Source organism: Leucoraja erinacea, chromosome 16, assembly GCF_028641065.1.
Source record: "Leucoraja erinacea ecotype New England chromosome 16, Leri_hhj_1, whole genome shotgun sequence".
NCBI lineage: Eukaryota > Metazoa > Chordata > Chondrichthyes > Rajiformes > Rajidae > Leucoraja > Leucoraja erinaceus.
The window spans coordinates 26,809,735-26,828,838 of NC_073392.1; the positions used below are offsets into that span (position 1 = coordinate 26,809,735).

Consider the following 19,104-nt stretch of genomic DNA (forward strand, 5'->3'; position numbering starts at 1 on the left):
GCTTTGACAGCCTGTTTTTTAAAGTTCCTTCCTGGCCCACTCTCAAATTCTACTTCTTCCTAGGGATATCTTGGTGTTCCTTTGCTGAATTCCAAACTGATCCCAATTCTGCATTTCTTGGCAAAGTTCTAACCTCGTGCCTTTGATCTAAGGCAGATGCCATTTTTAGGCGGCACGGTGGCGCAGCGGTAGAGATGCTGCCTCACAGCGCCAAAGACCCAGGTTCAATCTTGGCCTCGGGTGCTGTATGTACGGAGTTTGTCTGTTCTTCCCGTGGCCTTTCCCCGGGAGCTCCGGTTTCCTCCCACGCCCCAAAGACGTATAGGTTTGTAGGCTAATTGGCTTCGGTAAAGATTGGAAGTTGTCCTTGGCGCGTTGGGTAGTGTACGGGTATAGCTGGTCGGCGTGGACTCAGTTGGGCTGAAGGGCCTGTTTCCGCGCAGTCTCTCTAAACTAAACCAAACTAAATAATGCTATCCAATACTCCTTTGATAGGAACAGCTGGTTCCACTTCTCCTGTGTGTTACTTCTTGCCTTAAAGGAATATATATTCCTCGTACACTTGCACCGTGACAGATGTCGGGGTTGTAACTGCTCAGTTACTTGGTAAATATTTAATTTGGATTCTGCATTCAAGACTTTAAACAGTGCAATAATATCAGCAAAAGGTGTGATTAGCACTTTTGTCACTCCGAGATTTGTTTTGTGCCTTGCGTTGGCTGTTTTAAATTTATTTGCCTCTCGAGTATTTTTGACGTGTTCACAACCTTCCTGGCTGTTTCCACCTCACTCCCACCTCCTCTTCCATAGAACGGTACAGCACAGGAGCAGGCCCTTCGGCCCATAATGTCCCTGCCAGACATGGCCAACGCTGTTCAATATTCACATAATCCTTATCCCCCCCCCCCCATTCCCTACTCATCCTGAGATCTCTTAAACACCACTATTATGTCGGCCTCCATCACCACTCCCACAGCGCATTTCAGGCTCTGTGTAAAAAATGCCCACACATTGACTCATAGTCATACAGCATGGAAACAGGCCCTTCAACCCGACTTGACCATGTCGACCAACATGCCCCATCTACACTAACCCCATGTGCCTGCGTTTGGCCCATATCCCACCAAACCTGTCCTATCCATGTATCTGTCTCAATGTTTGTTAAATGTTGCAATTGTAATTGTCTCAACTACCTCCTCTTTACCTCTCTCGCTCTCCCATCTCTCACTCACTCTCCCAATCTTTCTCTCACCCTCTCTCTCACACTCCCTCATTCTGTCTCTTGTACTCTTGTACTCGCACTCGCACTCACACACTTACTCTCACACTCACTCTCCCCCTCTCACTCACTCTCCCCCCTCTCTCTGTGGCAGACGCTGAACTGTGTGAACCCAGACAATGAGAATTCGCCGGAGATCCCGGTGAAGGTGCTGAACTGTGACACGGTGATGCAGGTGAAGGACAAGTTACTGGACGCTTGCTACAAGGGCGTTCCCTACTCGCAGAGACCCAAGGCAGCGGACATGGACCTCGGTGGGTTCCCCGGCTCTGTAACTCTTCCCCTGTCTAACCCCTCATTTGGTGGTGGGAGCTGAAACAAGTCAGGAAGGGCGGTGGAGACAGAGTCAGTCAAAGCTTTCAGGAAGGATCAGCACAGTGGTGCAGCAGTAGAGTTGCAGCCTCACAGTGCCAGAGACCTCAGGTTCAATCCTAACCACGGGTGCAATCTGTGCGGAGTTTGCACGTTCTCCCTGGGACCACGTGGGTTTACTCCGGGTGCTCCGGATTCGTCCCACATTCCAAAGACGTGCAGCTCACAGGGAGAACGCACAAACTCCACAGACAGACAGCACCCGAGATCAGGATGGAACCCGGGTCTCTAATGCTACGAGGCAGCTACTCTACCAGCTGTGCCACCCAAATTATGAGTTTGCATGGTGGACCAGAATTTGCAGCAAGTTGACTGATCCTACAGGGATTTCCAGGAGATGGACACAGAGGAAGGAGAGGATCGAACGGGGGTCTCTGGCGCTGTGAGGCAGCGGCTCTACCAGCTGTGCCACTGTGCTGCCTTAAGTAGGGCTGAGGGGAACCGTGCAGAGGGGTGGTGAGGGGCTCCTTCAGTTGGTGTCGGGTGACACTTTCTCTGCTCTCTCCCCTCCACTCTCTCCTCCAGAATGGCGGCAGGGGAGAATAGCGCGGATAATTCTCCAAGACGAAGACGTGACCACGAAGATCGACAATGACTGGAAACGTCTGAACACATTGGCGCACTACCAGGTAACACGAGAGAGCCGAGAGTCAAGGGGGTTTTATTGTCACATGCTCCGAAATGGAACAATGACGTTCTTACTTGCAGCGGCACAAGAAGTCTGGAAACACAGTACTCAATAGAAGTCGTACATGCTGCAATGTAACAGGCCTGTGAACACGATACATGTAGATGGTGTATGATAAACAAAATTGCAAAAGATTAATAATCTCAATTTTAGTTTAAAAAAAAAAACGAAAGTCCTAAAACCCTAAATGGCAACCTAAGACATTCATAGAAGTTCATAGTTGAGGTTGTTGTTCTATTGTGTTTGAGAGCCTGATGGTTGGAAAGAGAAAACAAGACACAAAATAACGGAGCAACAGCTGATCAGGCAGCATCTCTGGAAAACATGGACAACACAGCTGTATGATCCACTTACTCCAGCATTTTGTCTCTTTACATATCAATCGAGTCAAGAGTGTTTTATTGTCATATGTCCCAGATAGAACAATGAAATTCTTACTTGCTGCAGCACAGCAGAATATGTAATCAGAATAAATAATATAACAAAAACTAAAAAAAAGAACAAATAATAAAAATTGTAATAATAATAATAATAATAATCTTTTGTAGTAAATAACTTATTTGCTGTTGTGTTTAATAGCCTGATGGCTGTAGGGAAGAAGCTGTTCCTGAACCTGGACATTACAGTTTTCAGGTTCCTGTACCTTCTTCCCGATGGCAGTGGTGAAATGAGTGTGTGGCCAGGATGGTGTGGGCCTTTGATGATGTTGGCTGCCTTTTTGAGGCAGCGACTACGATAGATCCCTTAGATGGTGGGGAGGTCAGAGTCGGTAATGGACTGGGCAGTGGTCGCAACTTATTGCAGTTTTTTCTGCTACTGGACGTTCAAGTTGCCGAACCAGGCCATGGCGCAGCCAGTCAGAATGCTCTCTACCGTGCATCTGTAGAAGTTCAAGAGAATCCTCCCTGTCATACCGAATCTCCGTAATCTTTTCAGGAAGTAGAGGCGCTGAATGTGCTTTCTTTATAATTGCATCCGTGTGCTGGGTCCAGGAAAGATCGTCGGAAATCTGCACGCCCAGGAATTTGTAGTTTTTGACTCTCTCCACCATCATCCCATTGATATAAACAGGATTGTGGGTCCTCGTCCTTCCTCTTCATATATATATATATATTTATACAGACACAAAATATATGTGTGGGTGTGTGTATTTATATGTGTATAAAACATAACATTTATGTTTTTGTGTATAGTCTAACTCTATGTGTTTGGACTTTTTCTGCAAGCAAACTCTTATTTGTACCCATACCACATTGTACTCGTGCCAATGGCATTAGATTTGAGTTGAAATTTGACTTGGTTGTTGTTAAAAGCTGTTCTTGAACCTGATGGTCATGGTTCTCAGGCTCCTGTGCGTTCTTCCTGGTGGCAGGAGTGGAATGAGAGGGTGGCCCCAGGGTGGAGTAGACCCACTTGGCCCCACTGAGCTTGCTCTGTTATGTCCCTTTATTTAGCCTCTGCTCCACCCCCCAGACACCCCTAAACCTCTTATCCCAAGGGGTGGTCCTTACTGTTCCGTGGCCGAGGGAGGATTAGGGTTGGTTTTACGGGTCGGTTCGAGAACCTGATGCGTGCAGGAAAGTTCCTGAACCTGGTGGCGTGGGCCTTCAGACTTCGGTACCTAATGCGGACGGTAGCAGCAAGAAGAACGCACGGCCCGGATGGTGGTGATGCTTGAAGATAGATGCCGCCCTCTTGGCGCAGCGCCTGGTGTCGATGCTTTCGATGGTGGGGCAGAGAGACAATCTTCCCGTAACCTCAAACTAAACTCACCCCAATCTTCCCTGACGTACAGTCTGATCGCCTTTTTCCTCCTTCAGGTTACAGATGGATCGTTGATAGCACTTGTACCGAAACAGACCTCCGCTTATAACATATCCAACTCCTCCACCTTCACCAAATCTCTAAGTCGCTACGGTAAGTCTGATCTCAAGTTGACTCTTTAAATGCTGCCTTCCACACCACTGCCGTACCTTTAGATTTATTCAGGGGGAGGTTTACTAGGGGTATACTGGTCTGTATTGCCTCCACCTTAGGATCCTAGGAGCAGAATTAGACCATTCGGCCCATCGAGTCTACTCCACCATTCAATCAAGGTCGATCTATTTTTCAACCTTAACCCCATTTTCCATCTCCTTCTCCCCCTAGCCTTTGACACCGTTACTAATCACAAACCTGTCAAACTCCACTTTACAAAAACCCAATGATTCGGCTTCCACCGCCGTCTGTGGCAATGAATTCCACAAATTCACCACCCTCTGGCTAAAGAAATTCCTCCTCACCTCCATTCTAAATGTACGTCCTTTTATTCTGAGGCTGCGCCCTCTAGTCCTTGCTACTTGTTTTGTAGACACATTTCCATTACACTCACTGCCCGGTCAGTGCCCCATCCCATCTCTTCACCCTCACGGCCCCCCTCATCGCCTGTCCGGCGGGCGTGCTGACCACTCCACTGAATCTCCGTGCTGCCCAACCCCCGCAGAGAGCATGCTGAGGACAGCCAGCAGTTGGTCCGTGACTGGTCAGTGTCTAGTGAGTGTTGGTCCGTGTCTGGTCTGTGACTGGCCAGCGTCTGGTCAATGTCTAGTCCGTGACTGGTCAGTGTGTAGTCGGTGTCTGGTCAGTGTCGGTCAGTGCTGACCAGTGTCTGGTCAGTATTGGCCGTGTTGTTCAGTGTCTGGCCGGTGTCCAGTCTCTGCCCACTCATTGCCCATGCTCTGCTCCCTCTGTAGAGAGCATGCTGAGGACAGCCAGCAGCCCGGACAGTCTCCGCTCACGGACGCCCATGATCACCCCTGACCTGGAGAGTGGCACCAAGCTCTGGCACCTGGTCAAGAACCACGACCACATGGACCAGAGGGAAGGAGACCGCGGCAGCAAGATGGTGTCCGAGATCTACCTGACCCGCCTGCTCGCAACCAAGGTGAGTCAAGAGCATTATCTCCATTCCCTGCATATCCATGTGCCTATGTTAAAGCCTCTTAAACGTTACTATCATATCTGCCTCCACCACCACCCCTGGCAGCGTGAGATTGACGCGCACCACTCTCTGTGTAAAGAAAACTTGCCCTGTACATCTCCTTTAAACTACCCCCTCTCACCTTGTAATTATTTGGGTGGTGCAGGAGTAGATTTACTGCCTTCTGGCAGCAGAGCCTCGGGTGCTGTCTGTATGGAGTTTGTTCATTCTCCCTGTGACCACGTGGGTTTTCTCTGGGTGCTCCGGTTTCCTCCCACACTCCATGTTTGTAGGTTAATTGGCTCCTGCAAATTGTAAATTGTCCCTAGTGTGTAAGATAGTGCTAGTCGTGTACAGGTAATCGCTGGTTGGCGTGTCGACGGTGGGCTGTGTCTCTTGTTCCTGACATTTCCATCGGGGGAGAAAAGATCTGTCTGTCTACATGTTTGAAGAAGGTTTATTGTGTGGATGAGTAACTTCCTGGAATTGAATTGAAAGATACAGTATGGAAGCAGGCCCTTCGGCCCATCGAGCCCAACTGACCATCAATGACCCACTCGCACTAGTTCTGTGGTACCCCACTCCCTACACACTAGGGGCAATTTTACAATTAACCTACACAACCACATGTCTTTGGGACGTGGGAGGAAACTGGATCACCCGGAGGAAACCCACTCGGTTACAGAGAGAACATGCATCTTCCACACACAAACAATGACAGCCGCTGAGGTCAGGATCAAACTTTGGTCTCTGGTGCTGTGATGCAGCAGCTCTGCCAACTGCTCCACAGTGCAGCCAGTAAACATCCGTGAACCAGAATGAAACAGAGACAAAGTGCTGGACTAACTCAGCGGGTCAGGCAGCGTCTCTGGACGACATGGAAGGGTGACGTTTTGGGTCAGACTGAAAGTAAGGGGTTGGTGGGGACAAAGTGAAGAGCTGGAAGTGACAAAAGACCAGGACTGTAGGGGCCAGCTACAAATGGCCTCAGACCGGGAGGTGGCTGGTAGGTCCATTGTTGGCTGGGAAAGGGGTGATCTCAAGAGAAACAATGTGGAGAACTGTGCGACTGGGATAACAACTAAGATGGAGGGAGGGGAGCATGAGATGAAGTTACTTAAAATATTGAGAATGTAACACTGATACCCCTGGTATTTAAGCTGCCCAAGCAAAATACGAGGTGCTGTTCCTCTAATTTGCATGTGGCCTCACTCAGGCCGTGGAGGAGGCCCAGGGCAAACAGGGTAATTATGGGTTTGGGAAGGGGAGTTGCAATGGTTGGTGAGATCCCAAAAGCCCGGGCAGACCGAGTGTAAATGTTCAACAAAATGGCCGCCGTGTTTACATTTGGTCTCACGACATCTGGTACAGGAACTCACATTGGGAGCACCGGATGCAGTAGATGAGGTTAGAAGTGGTTCATTGAACTTGAATAGAGTCATAGTCCTACTGCATGGAAACAGGCCCTTTGGCCCAACTTGCCCACACCGACCAACATACCCCATCTACACTAGTCCCACCTGCCTACGTTTGGCCCATATCGCTCGAAACCTATCCTATCCATGTACCTGTTTAAATGTTTCTTGAACGTTGCAATAATGCCTGACTCAACTACCTCCTGTTAAAAATTGTTACCCCCCGGGTTACTTCAATCTTTCCTCCCTCACTTTAAATCTATATCCTCTGGTTCTCGATCACCCAACTCTGGGCAAGAGTTTACCCGTACTATTCCTCTCATGATTTTGTACATCTCGATAAGATCACCCTTCTAGGAATAGAGTCCCAGCCTGCCCAACCTCGCAGGAGCTCAGGCCCTCGAGTCCTGGCAACATCCTCGTAAATCTTCTCTGCACCCTTGCCAGCTTGGAATGTCTTTGCCGTTTCAGGGAACCCTGCAGAAGTTTGTGGACGACCTGTTTGAGACGATCTTCAGCACGGCACACAGAGGCAGTGCCCTCCCTCTGGCCATCAAGTACATGTTTGACTTCTTGGACGAGCAGGCGGACAAACACCAGATCACCGACCATGACGTCCGGCACACCTGGAAGAGTAACTGGTGAGAGCGGCGCGGGGAGTCCGCAGGGGCTGAGGGTGCGGATCAACGGAATGGGGCAAGGAGTGCATCCCCGTCCCGGGCCCACTCATCGGGCCCACTGCCGCCGATCGGCTGGGTCGAATTTGACCCCCTGCGGCCGGAGGTCTAGAACTCCGGCCCGGCTGGTGCCGACAGATCGGTTCCCATAGCTGACTACCGTGGCTGGACTTTGCGGGACAGTATCGCAGTCCCCCGGCAGCTGAGGCGGACCGCTCCAGTACTGTTGGACTCCTCTCCGAGGCCTTGATCTCTGATGATCCAGTAAAATGGATATCCAGAAAGTCTCTGGAACCAAGGGTGTTGGAAAATTGGGCCTGTACTCTATGTAGTTTATACCAATGCATATACTATTTATGTTCGATAATGTTTTCATGTGACATCGATGCTTCTATTAACATGTTCTCTCTCGCTCTCTCTAGTCTACCTCTGCGATTTTGGGTGAACGTTATTAAAAATCCGCAGTTTGTCTTTGACATTCACAAGAACAGTATTACCGACGCCTGTCTCTCGGTGGTAGCTCAGACCTTCATGGACTCCTGTTCCACCTCCGAACACAAGCTGGGCAAAGACTCGCCCTCAAATAAACTGCTGTACGCAAAGGACATTCCGAACTATAAGAACTGGGTGGAGAGGTAGGCAGCGCACATTGTCACTCGATGGTCTCGAGTCGGGGCGGAGGGCCGTGGTGCGTGGGGGACGACGGTGGGATATTGAGCCTGGTGGGATTGTTCAATGGGGAGCTGCCCTGGTAAATGATGGACCTCATTATTTATAACATGGTGATCTAAAACCAAAGATTTGTCCCACTCCAAGGTGCCTGACTGCTTGGTTTGTGAACAGCTCTACCTGAGACTGCTAGAAATTGCAGAGAGTTGTAGATGTAGGCCAGTCCATTACACAGACCAGACTCCCCCCGCTGACTATATACACCACGCAGCCTCGAAAATCTACTATTCCCTCTCAACCCCATTCTCCTGCTTTCTCCCCGTAGCCTTTGATACCTTTACTAATGAAGAGCCTGTCAAGATTCAAGAGAGTTTATTCTCATGTGTCCCTGAAAGGACAATCTCCATCTTAAAAATACCCGATGACTTGGCCTCTACCGCCGTCTAAGGCAATGAATTCCACAGATTCACCACCCACTGGCTAAATAAATTCCTCCTCTTCTCCTTTCTATTTTATTCTGAGGCTGTGCCCTCTGTCCTAAACTCTCCCACTAGTGGAAATGTCCTCGCCACACTCACTCTATCCAGGCTTTTCACTATTCGGTATGTTTCTAAGAGGTTACCCCATCATCCTTCGAAACTCCAGTGAGTACAGGGCCGGATCCATCAAACAGTCGCCATACATTGTTAATCCGATCATCGCTGGGATCATTGTTCAAGCAGGGTCTTCATCGTTGAGATGTTGGGCAAGAGTATGTCCGTGATCGTGTCTATGCGGCTCTGAACGATAGTCAAGGTCCCCGCGGTGTTGGGAAGGGCTTCACTTGCGTCGAGATGCTGAAGTCTCCAAATTGGTTCCCTTGTGCAGAGTGTGGTGACTGTCCCTTCCTCTCACTGAAGTCCCACTTGGATAGGGATGTGGAGAAGATGTTTCCACTAGTGGGAGAGTCTAGGACCAGAATCCGAATAAAAGAACATACGTTTTGGAAGGATATGAGGAGGAATTTCTTTAGTCAGAGGGTGGTGAATCTGTGGAAATCATGGCCACGGACGGCTGTGAAGGTCGTCACTGGAAAATTTAAGGCGGAGTTTAACAGATTCTTGATTAGTATGGGTGTCGGGGGGTAATGGTGAGAAAGCAGAAGAATGGGGTTGAATGGGAAAGATAGATCAGCCATGATTGAATAGTCGAGTAGATTTGATGGGCCGAATGGCCTAATTCTGGTCCCATCACTTTTGAACTCATGAACATTCTCCTCCACAGGTACTACGCCGACATCGCCAAGATGCCCGTGATTAGCGACCAGGACATGAGCGCCTACCTGGCCGAACAGTCTCGGCTACACCTAAGCCAGTTCAACAGCAATAGTGCACTCCACGAGATCTACACCTACATCAATAAGTACAGGGATGAGGTGAGTAATTAATGCCCCCCCCCCCCTCCACTCCCAGCTCCTCATTTCTTCTAGTAACCCTTCCCCTCCCCTCCCCCTCCCCACCCTGAGAGTTGCACACACTGAGAGTGGTAGTAAAGAGGACAGTGGGGCAGGAAAGTTGGGACGTTGTGTCAAATCCATAACTTTAAGGGTTATGTCCTTAAAGATTAAGGGACACAACACTTATCTTTGTTGATGTCTCTGTTGCCTCGGTTGAAATTCTCCCTCTTGTGAAAGATTCCCAACATTTACCCTCTATGATGAAGGATTCCGCCCAAAATGTAACCTATTCCCTTTCTCCAGAGTTGCTGCCTGACCCTCTTGAGTTTCTCCAGCACTCTGTGTCCATGTTCTCCAGAGATGCTGCCTGACTCTCTGAGATACTCCAGCACTTGGGCCTTATGTGTAGACCAGCACGTGCAGTTCCTTGTGTCTGCTCCCTGCAGAACTGTTGTTGTGGCGATTGCAACACTGAGAGCTACACACATAAGGACCTTTCCAAATCCAGTCATTCCCTCATTCCCCCCCCCCCCCCCTGTCCCGTAAGGCAGAAGGTACATAAGCTTGATGGTGTGCACAACCAGACTCAGGAACAGCTTCTTCCCCTCAATTATTGGGTTTCTGAATGGTACTTCCATTAGCTAGGGTCCTGATCTTCCAACCTACCTCATAACGAACATTGTACTTTTCACCTGGAACTGTAAGACTACAATGCTACGAAGCTGTATTCTTCACTCTGGTATTTTTCTCTTTGCTCTGCCTGTTGTACTTGTGGATGGCTTGATTGTACTAGTGTATACTGTGCATTGCCTCGATTGCACACAAACAAATGCTTCACACTGTACTTGTATCTGAGGTTGGAGCATCTTGGACATCTTGGGTGCACTCTGCGCTAAATCTATCAATTCTGCACTTAAGTGTAAGAAATGCTCTCTAGTCTTGGAAGCATATGGCAATGAAACTGGTTATTTGGCCCATCCTGTCCATACTTAACCATCTTTTCCATCTGCGTTAAATTTGTGTAGCAAAGATCAAAGGGCATAGAACATATGAGGTAGGACGTAGCACAGAGGATGTAAGGCATAGAACAGTCCTTAATTCACAAACAATGGAACAATGAAATTCTTACTTGTAGCAGCTTAACTGACCTATAACAAAATACACATTGATTACATATAATAAATAAATTAATTAATTAATGATCCCGATCCTGGTGCAAAAATCAGCCCCAAATCCTTAGTACAACCCATGACAGTTCATTGTTTAGTATTGATGTAAGAGCGTAATGGTTGTTGGGAAGGAGCTATTCTTGAACTGAAGACAGACACAAAGTGCTGGAGTAATTCAGCGGGTCAGGCAGCATCTCTGGAGAAGAGGAATAGTTGACGTTTTGGGTTGAAACCCGTCAGAGTTTTCGATCGGAAACATCACCTATTCCTTTTCCCCATTGATGCTGCCTTACCCGCTTAGTTACTCCAGCAATTTATGTTTATACTCGGTATAAACCAGCATCTGCAGACCCTTCCTGCGTATTCTTGAAGGTCTCAGTTTTCAGATTCCCGTACTTTCTCCATGATGCCAGGAGCAAAATGAGTGCCAGGGTGGTGTGGGTCCTTGTTGCTGGCTGCCTGTTTGTGCAGCGCCTCCTGTAGATCTAGTCGATGGTGGGGAGGTCAGTACCTGTGATGGACCAGGCAGTGTCCACCACTTCCTGGGATCTCTTTCATCCCTAGGTGTTGAAAGTGCAAGGAAGGTTTTGATTGAGGAAGCAGAACAAAATTCTAACGGCGGGGTTTCCAGAACCTGGGATCGCAAGTTTCCTATGAATCGCCAGCAGATAAAGCTTATGTTTAGTTTAGTTTAGAGAAACAGAGTAGAAACAGGCCTTTTAGGCCACCGTGTCCACGTTGAACAGCGATACCCGTACACCAGCACTATCTGACCCACTAGCGACAATTTACAATCTTCACCAAAGCCAATTAACCCACAAACTTGTACGACTCTGGAATGTTGGTGGAAACAGGTGCACCCAGAGAAAACCCACGTGGTCACGGGGAGAACGTACAAACTCCATGCAGAGACACCCCCCAGGATCGAAGCCGGATCTCTGCCACTGTAAGGCAGCAACTCTACCGCTTGTGTGAGGGCGGGTTGTTGATATGGACCGATAGGTTATCACTAGGAGACACAAGGAACTGCAGATGCTGGGATCTTGAGCAAAACATAATGTGCTGGAGTAACACAGTGGGTCAGGCCGCATATGGAGGGAATGGATGGATGATAGTTTTGGTCCAAAAATATTCCATCAGTCTGAAGAAGGGTTCCGACCCGAAACATCACTTATGTCCTCCAGAGATGCTGCCTGATCCACTGAATTACTCCAGCACTTTGTGTGACTTTTTGTGAGTTTAATTGTTTGACTGTTGTACGGTCTATTAACTCAAGGTCCGGAGGGTTGCCTGGGAACAATGAACTATGTCCCTTTGTGGAGTGCCGGAGTAACTCAGTGGGTCAGGCAGCATCTCTGGGGAACATGGATAGGTGACGTTTCGGGTTGGAGCCCTTCTTTAGGCTGATTACGATGGGGCACCAACTCAGTCTGAAGAAGGGCCCGACCCGAAACCCCGCCTTTCCATGTTCTCCAGAGATGTCGCCTGACCCTCTGAGTTACTCCAGCACTCTGTGCCTTTCTTCAGATGGTAGTTGAGGCAGGTACTAAAACAACATGTAAAAGACATTTGGAAAGGTTAAGAGGGATGTGCGCCAAATGCAGGCAGGTGGGTCTAATGTAGATGGGACGGTGTGTTGGTCAGTGTGGGCAAGTTGGGCCAAATGGCCTGTTTGCACGCTGTATGGCTCTCTGACTATGACTATTATACATCAGTGCAATGAAGCCACTCCGCAATAAGTGCATTCTGAGAGACATATTGATTAATGACAATTGTTTATTTCTTCTCTCCCCCCCCACTCCATCGTCTGAACCCCTCCCCCCCCCCCCCCCCCCCCCCAATCTCGCTGCAGATCTTGTCGACCCTGGAGAAAGACGAGCAAGCGAGGAGGCAGAGACTGAGGGGGAAACTGGATCAAGTGATCGATGCAATGGCTTGCAGCAGCTGAGAACCCGTCAGAGAGGAGAGATGCAGGAAGGCGGAGAGGAGGGGGGGTTGTGTGGAGAGAGAAAGAGAGAGAGAGAGAGATAGAGAGCGATAGAGAGAGAGAGAGAGAGTCTCGTTTGGCACCCAGCGCCCTGGGATGTTTCTGAGCCCCGTTGCAAGAGCGTTTGGGGGTTTGGGGTTGGGGTGGGAGGTGGGTGGGTAGGGACGGGAGAGAAGCGTAAATCGAGCAGTGTGCACACCATGTACAGAAGGGTCGAGGCACCAAAGGGGCACTGCCATCCCAGTTCCCGCACACAGCATCCCGCTCCGGCCCCAGCGCCAACACCAAGAGCCGGGGCGGAAAAGAGGGACCTGATCGCAACCGGATGCTGGGACCTTTGTTCGGACTGCTGTTTCTTCTGGGGTCTTCTAACAGTTTAGTGTTACTGCTAAATTTGCACAATTTACGATTTAAGAAAAAAAAAGGAAGAAAAAAAAATAGAAAAAAGAGAAATATTTCCACTTTTAAAATGATTGATATAGAACTGAGTTCCACGAGCTTTGATATTTCCATTGTTCTGTGCCATTGTTTTCATTTAAATGTTCTTTAGTGAAATACTTGTTAGTTGAATTGTGTGGTATAATTTAAATATTACATGCCTAGTGACTGACAGTGATAACAAGGTTTTATAAAAGATGAATCAAGCCGTCTTAGAGATGGAGTTGGGTTGGGGGGGGGGGATATCACAGAGGAGAAGTTTATTGAGAAAAGTGTTAGGAGAGGAGAGAGAGAGAGAGAGGGACAGTTAGAGAGAGAGTGTGTGTGTGTGAGAGAGAAAGAGAGAGAGCACACACAGTGTGTACCTCGATGGAAAGAATGACCTCAAAATTTCAACCATGACAATTTTCTTTTGCAAAACTTCCATCTTTTTACTTTGTTTAGAGACTTAGAGACACAGCATGAAATCAGGCCCTTCGGCCCACTGAGTCCGCGCTGACCAGCGATCACCTCCCCCCCCCCCATCTGTACACTAGCACTATCCCACACACTCGGGACAATTTACCATTAACCTACAATTAACCTGTACGTCTTTGGGACATGGGAGGAGTTGGTGGAGTTGGGGAGGGGTAGAGGTTTAGGAACTCCTTGCCCAATAGGTTTTGCCCCCTGAAGTGGCATTGGGGACGAGGTGGCAGAACACCATTTTGGCAGAGTCTCAACCAGAAACGTCACCTGGTCCTTTTCTCCCGAGATGCTGCCTGACCCGCTGAGATGTTCCAGCACTTTGTCTATCGTCGTGTTGGAAGGGTTCCTTTAACAATGTGACCACTCACAGCACCAAAGACCCGGGTTCGTTCCCGACTCTGCCTGCACGGAGTTTGTACGTTCTCTCTGGGACCGCGTGGGTTTTCTCCGAATGCTCCGATTTCCTCCCACATCCCAAACATGTGCAGTTCTGTAGTTTAATTGGCTTCTGCAAAATTGTAAATTGACCCTAGTGTGTGGGATAGAACTAGTGTGAACGGGTAATTGCTGGGCGGTGTGGACTCGCTGGGCCGAAGGGCCCGTTTCCAAACTGCAACCCTAAACTAAACTGAAGTGGACTGTGTTTGGTGGGCTGTCGAGTGCTGGCAATGCCAAGTCACCAACTCTGAGGAATATAATGATAGCCCGAGTTAGTGCAGACTCCATGGTCAACACCGCTCCACCCCTTTGATATTTCCACTCCCACTGCCTCTGCACGCCAACCCGAGAGGAGGACACCACTGCCAAGAAAGAGCACGCGCTCCGTAACATTCGTCCCATAACTCCCGAAGCAATGGACACCCACCCAAGACTTCTTAACGATGCTTGAATTCAAAGTGCTATTAAGGAACGCCTAGAAACAAAGAACTGCAGATGCTGGTTTATACCAAAGATAGACGCAACGTGCTGGAGTAACTATAGCACAGGCGGGTCAGGCAGCATATCTGGAGAACAAGGATGGGTGACGTTTTGGGTCATGATCCTTCTATAGGTTCAGAACTGCGTTACCCTTGGCTCGGAAGGATCCCGACCCGAAACGTCACCCATCCTTTTTCTCCAGAGATGCGGCCTGACCCGCTGAGTTACTCCAGCACTTTGTGACTATCTTCACAATGTTCTCCATATCTACAGATATACCTGAATACCACAGGTTGATGCATACATGTCCACCAAGGGGGATGGGTGTGTGTATTATCAGGTCAGGAACGTGCATTTTATATAATTTATTTGGGATTGGTTTCCAAGTTGTATATCATAAGTTCTAAGAGCAGAATTAGGCCAATCAGCACATTGTCTACTCCGCTATCCAATCTTGGTTGATCTATCTCTCCCTCTCAACCCCATTCTCCTGCCTTCTCCCCACAACCCCAGGCACCCTTACTAATCAAGAATCTGTCTTCACATCCGTCTGTGACAATGAATTCCACAGATCCACCATCCTCTGACTAAAGAAATTCCTCCTCATCTCCTTTATAAAGGTTCTTCCTTTTATTCTGAGGCTATGACCTCTGGTCCTAGACTCTCCCACTAGTGGAAACATGCTCTCCACATCCACATCCAAGCCTTTCACTACACGACGTCACCCCTCATCCCTCTAAACTCCAGCGAGTACAGACCCAGTGTCGTTAAACACTCGTCATACGTTAACCCAATCATTCCGGGGATTATTCTCGTAAACCTTCTCTGGACTCTATCCAGTTCATCCATGAGATGGTGTTAGTCACGAGGCGCCTTCTGTGGACAGTCAGACACTGCCCCCTAGGGGCTAGAGATGGAAGTCAAGCCTAATGCCAGTGTGGGACCTCCAGTCAAGTGTTGGTCTCCAGGGAGAGAGGAATAGTTCAATGCAGCTTCTATTATCACGGATGCTAAGTGCTAACACAGTGAAATTATTTCTCATATAAACAGTCCAGTAGAGTATTGCCACGGCCCTAATCCCTGATTATCGAGTGTACATAAGTAGTCTACTGAGCCCACATGCAAGAGGCGCCATGTTTTGGCACCATTGTCAAAGTCCACTCTCCAGTTCTCATGAGCGGTGCCTGCTTCAGGCCAGCCCTAGATATCTGCAGGGTCTGCAGGGTCTCCAGCCATCGCCTTCCTTGGCAGCCACGTCACTCTCCTCGCCCATCCACCTTTGTTCCCCAGGGGTTGCCTCCCGTAGCCGATCACGAGGGCGGTGTAGGCAAGACCCCGGTTCCCTCTCCTCTCCTGCCGGCTTTGCTCCTCGCCCGTGGTGTCCGTGGTCATTGGCTCCATCTCCCAGTCTCTGGTCTTCGGGGGCTGGCACGGCAACCTCCCCCTCCCAGGCCAGCGGTCTGCTGGGTCCTACGGGCAGGGGCTGGTCTGGCAGCTTCCCCCCTGCATGCCACGGTCCACCAGGCCACCTGTACGGCCTTGCAAGGGCCAAGGCCTCCTTGGAGCTGTCGAGGAAATGAGACATTGTCTACCGCTAGGTCTGTTAGTGGGAGCATTGCAAGAAATCAGAACTCGTCAATTTTTAATTGGTTCTCTCCTTTGAACTACTATTGTTCATGTTTATTGAAGAGTTTCAAAGCATCGTTGCTGCACATCTCCAGCCTGTGAATTCACAGCCTCCGTTGCCATGGGCGCTAAAATCTCAGCACCTTTGAGAGTGATCATCCACACCTCCCCCCCCCCACCACTAGCAGCGCCATTTCCTCATCGGGGTGAATGTGTCTTCCTTGCTTGCTGCTTACAAAACATTTGTCCACTATACATTCAACATGTTGTGCCCAAGCACTTTCATACATCCACCATTCCACGGAAGAACCCAGAAGTCTACCTGGTAGTGTGGCTCAGCTGGTAGAGCCACCATCTCACAGCGCCGGAGACCCGGGTTCGATCCTGACCTCAGGTGCTGTCTGTGTGTGTGTGTGTGTTGGAGTTTGCACGTTCTCCCTGAGATCCGTGAGTTTCCTTCGGATGCTCCGGTTTCCTTCCACGTCCCAAAGACGTGCGGGTCTGTGGGTTAATTAGCCCTCTGCAACTTGCTTAGGGAGTTGTTGAGAAAGCAGGATAACATAGAACTAGTGTGAATGGGTGAACGATGGTCGGCGTGCACTCGGTTGGCAGAAGGACCTGTTTCCATGCTGTGTTTGTCACAGACCATCAAACGCCCATTGGCTGTGGATGGCGGCTGGATGGGGGATTAAAAAGATTAGGGGATTATGTTAGCTCAATCCTCCCACAGAAACACATCCAACCTACCCAAAGACCATTCCTCTCCAGCAATGATTTCAAGGCCATTGAAACAATGGAGAAACCAATTTGTCCCCCCCCCCCCCTTTGCCCAGTAGATAAGTAGCAAGAGCATGGGTACTTGGATAATGTAAAGCCCTTTCTTTCCTTGGGTTGACTGGAATAAGACTGAATGGCGAGAGAGAACAAGAGTGAAGACAAGGGTACGAGAAAGAGAGGGAAAGCTATATTCTGAAGGTCAAAATTACCCCTAGTTGTGTTGTTTTCAAGTCTCTTTGTCACTGCCAGGAGACTAATGCATGATGGAGCTAGATTTTAGACTGTGGTTTACCTTTAAAAGTGCAAGCATTGAGTACAAGAGATCAGATCGCCTCTGGCCATTATTATGTTTTGTATGAATAGGTGATTATAACTGTAAGCCTCATTACGATGGTACTAAAAGTCTACTTCTGGTTAAATGCAATCAAATGGCTTTTAGATGATTTTAATACTATATTAAGATTACTGATTAAATTTATAAAACTGTTTCAGACTTGAAACGACTGTGATGTCAGTGGTGCAGTTGGGCTCTGTAAATAGCAGGCCTTCCTATTTTGAAGCTCAGCAGATTTGCTACTTGTACATAAACAGGAGCATCAGGAAAGATTAAACATTTTTGCTAAATAAAAGACGAAAGAGTGGTTGTGTTTTTTTTGTTCTTGCTGCCTTTGGAACGACATCCACACAAGGGGCCACAGAGGGAGTGAGAGGGAGTTAAGGAGACCATGAAGGGATCGGTATTGATATTTATCGTTCACCTCAAAAATAATTATTATACAAATACAAACATAGAAATATGGAAAATAGGTGCAGATGTAGGCCATTCGGTCCTTCGAGCCATTCAGTATCATCATGGCTAATCATCCAAAATCAGTACCTCATTCCTGCTTTCTCCCCATATCCCTTGATTCCGTTAGCCATAAGAGCTATAACTAACTCACTCTTAAATATATCCAGTGAATTGGCCTCCACTGCCTTCTGTGGCGGAGAGTTCCACAGATTCATAACTCTCTGGGTGACCAGGTTTTCCCTCATCTCAGTCCTAAATGGTCTACCCCATAGACTTAAACTGTGACACCTGGTTCTGGACTCTCCCCACATCGGGAACATTTTTCCTGCTTCTAGCATGTCCAATCCCAAATATATTTTCACTCAGAGGATGGTGGCTATATGGAACGATCTGCCAGAGGAAGCAATTAAGGTAGGTAGTCATTTCGGGCAGCACAGTGGCGCGGCTGGCAGAGGTGTTGCCTCACAGCGGCAGAGACCCAGGCACGATCCTGACTACGGGTTATGTCAGTGTGGAGATTGTGCGCTTTCCCTGTGTCCACGTGGGTTTTCGCCAGGCGCTCTGGTTTCCTCCCACGTTCCCCATGGTGGGTTAATTGGCTTCTGTAAATTGTCCCTAGTGTGTAGGATAGAACTAGCGCATGGGTGATCGCTGGTCCGCATGGACTCGGTGGGCTGAATGGCCTGTTTCCACGCTCTAAGCTACACTAAAAGTCCAAAGCAGCGTATAAAAGACATTTAGACACGTGCATGGAGAGGAATGGTTTAGAGGGACCGTAAACAAAAGTGCTGGAGAAACTCAGCGGGTGCAGCAGCATCTAAGGAGCGAAGGAAATAGGCAACGTTTCGGGTCGAAACCCTTCTTCATACTGCTTTAGGGGTTTAGAGGGATGCAGGCAAGTGGGACTGGCTTAGATGGGGCATCTTAGTCGGTGCGGACGAGTTGGGCTGAAGGGCCTGTTACTGTGCTGATTTGCTCTGTGAGTCTATGACTAAGTTAATACCTCTACAGGCGAGTTCCCGGTTCCTTAAGCCAGGCCTGGCCTGCTGCTGCCGGCGTTTGGCTGTGGCCCGATGGGATCTTCTGCTGCGTGGCCAGACGGCTACTGGAGACCATCATGGACTAGCAAGTGAACTATCTCCGTACTCCCCAACACTGTTCTGCCATCCACAAGGCAGGTGGGAAGTGTGATGCGATACTCCCCACCAACCCGGGTGAGCAAGGGCGGTGGGTGTATGCAATGAGCTGCCAGAGGAGGTTATTGACACAGGTAGTATCGCAACGTTTAACAGATAGGGTTGATCTTATAGAGGTGTATAAAATAATGAAGGGAATAGATCGAGTAGACACACAGAGTCTTGCCCAGAGTAGGGGAATCAAGAACCAGAGGACATAGGTTTAAGGTGAGGGGGGGAAGATTTAATCGGAATCTGAGGG

General features: G+C 48.8%; 1 protein-coding gene across 1 annotated transcript in view; it reads left to right on the forward strand.

Annotated features, from left to right (window-relative positions):
• The window catches only part of LOC129704688 (plexin-A1-like), a 225,537-nt gene extending 208,510 nt beyond the window's left edge, over window positions 1-17,027 (forward strand). The window contains 8 exon segments of the mRNA XM_055647980.1: window positions 1,374-1,533; window positions 2,177-2,280; window positions 4,160-4,256; window positions 5,072-5,262; window positions 7,185-7,354; window positions 7,813-8,025; window positions 9,323-9,473; window positions 12,516-17,027. Coding sequence (XP_055503955.1) covers window positions 1,374-1,533; window positions 2,177-2,280; window positions 4,160-4,256; window positions 5,072-5,262; window positions 7,185-7,354; window positions 7,813-8,025; window positions 9,323-9,473; window positions 12,516-12,611 — 1,182 coding nt within the window. The 3' untranslated portion in view covers window positions 12,612-17,027.
• The last annotated feature ends 2,077 nt before the right edge of the window (window positions 17,028-19,104 follow it).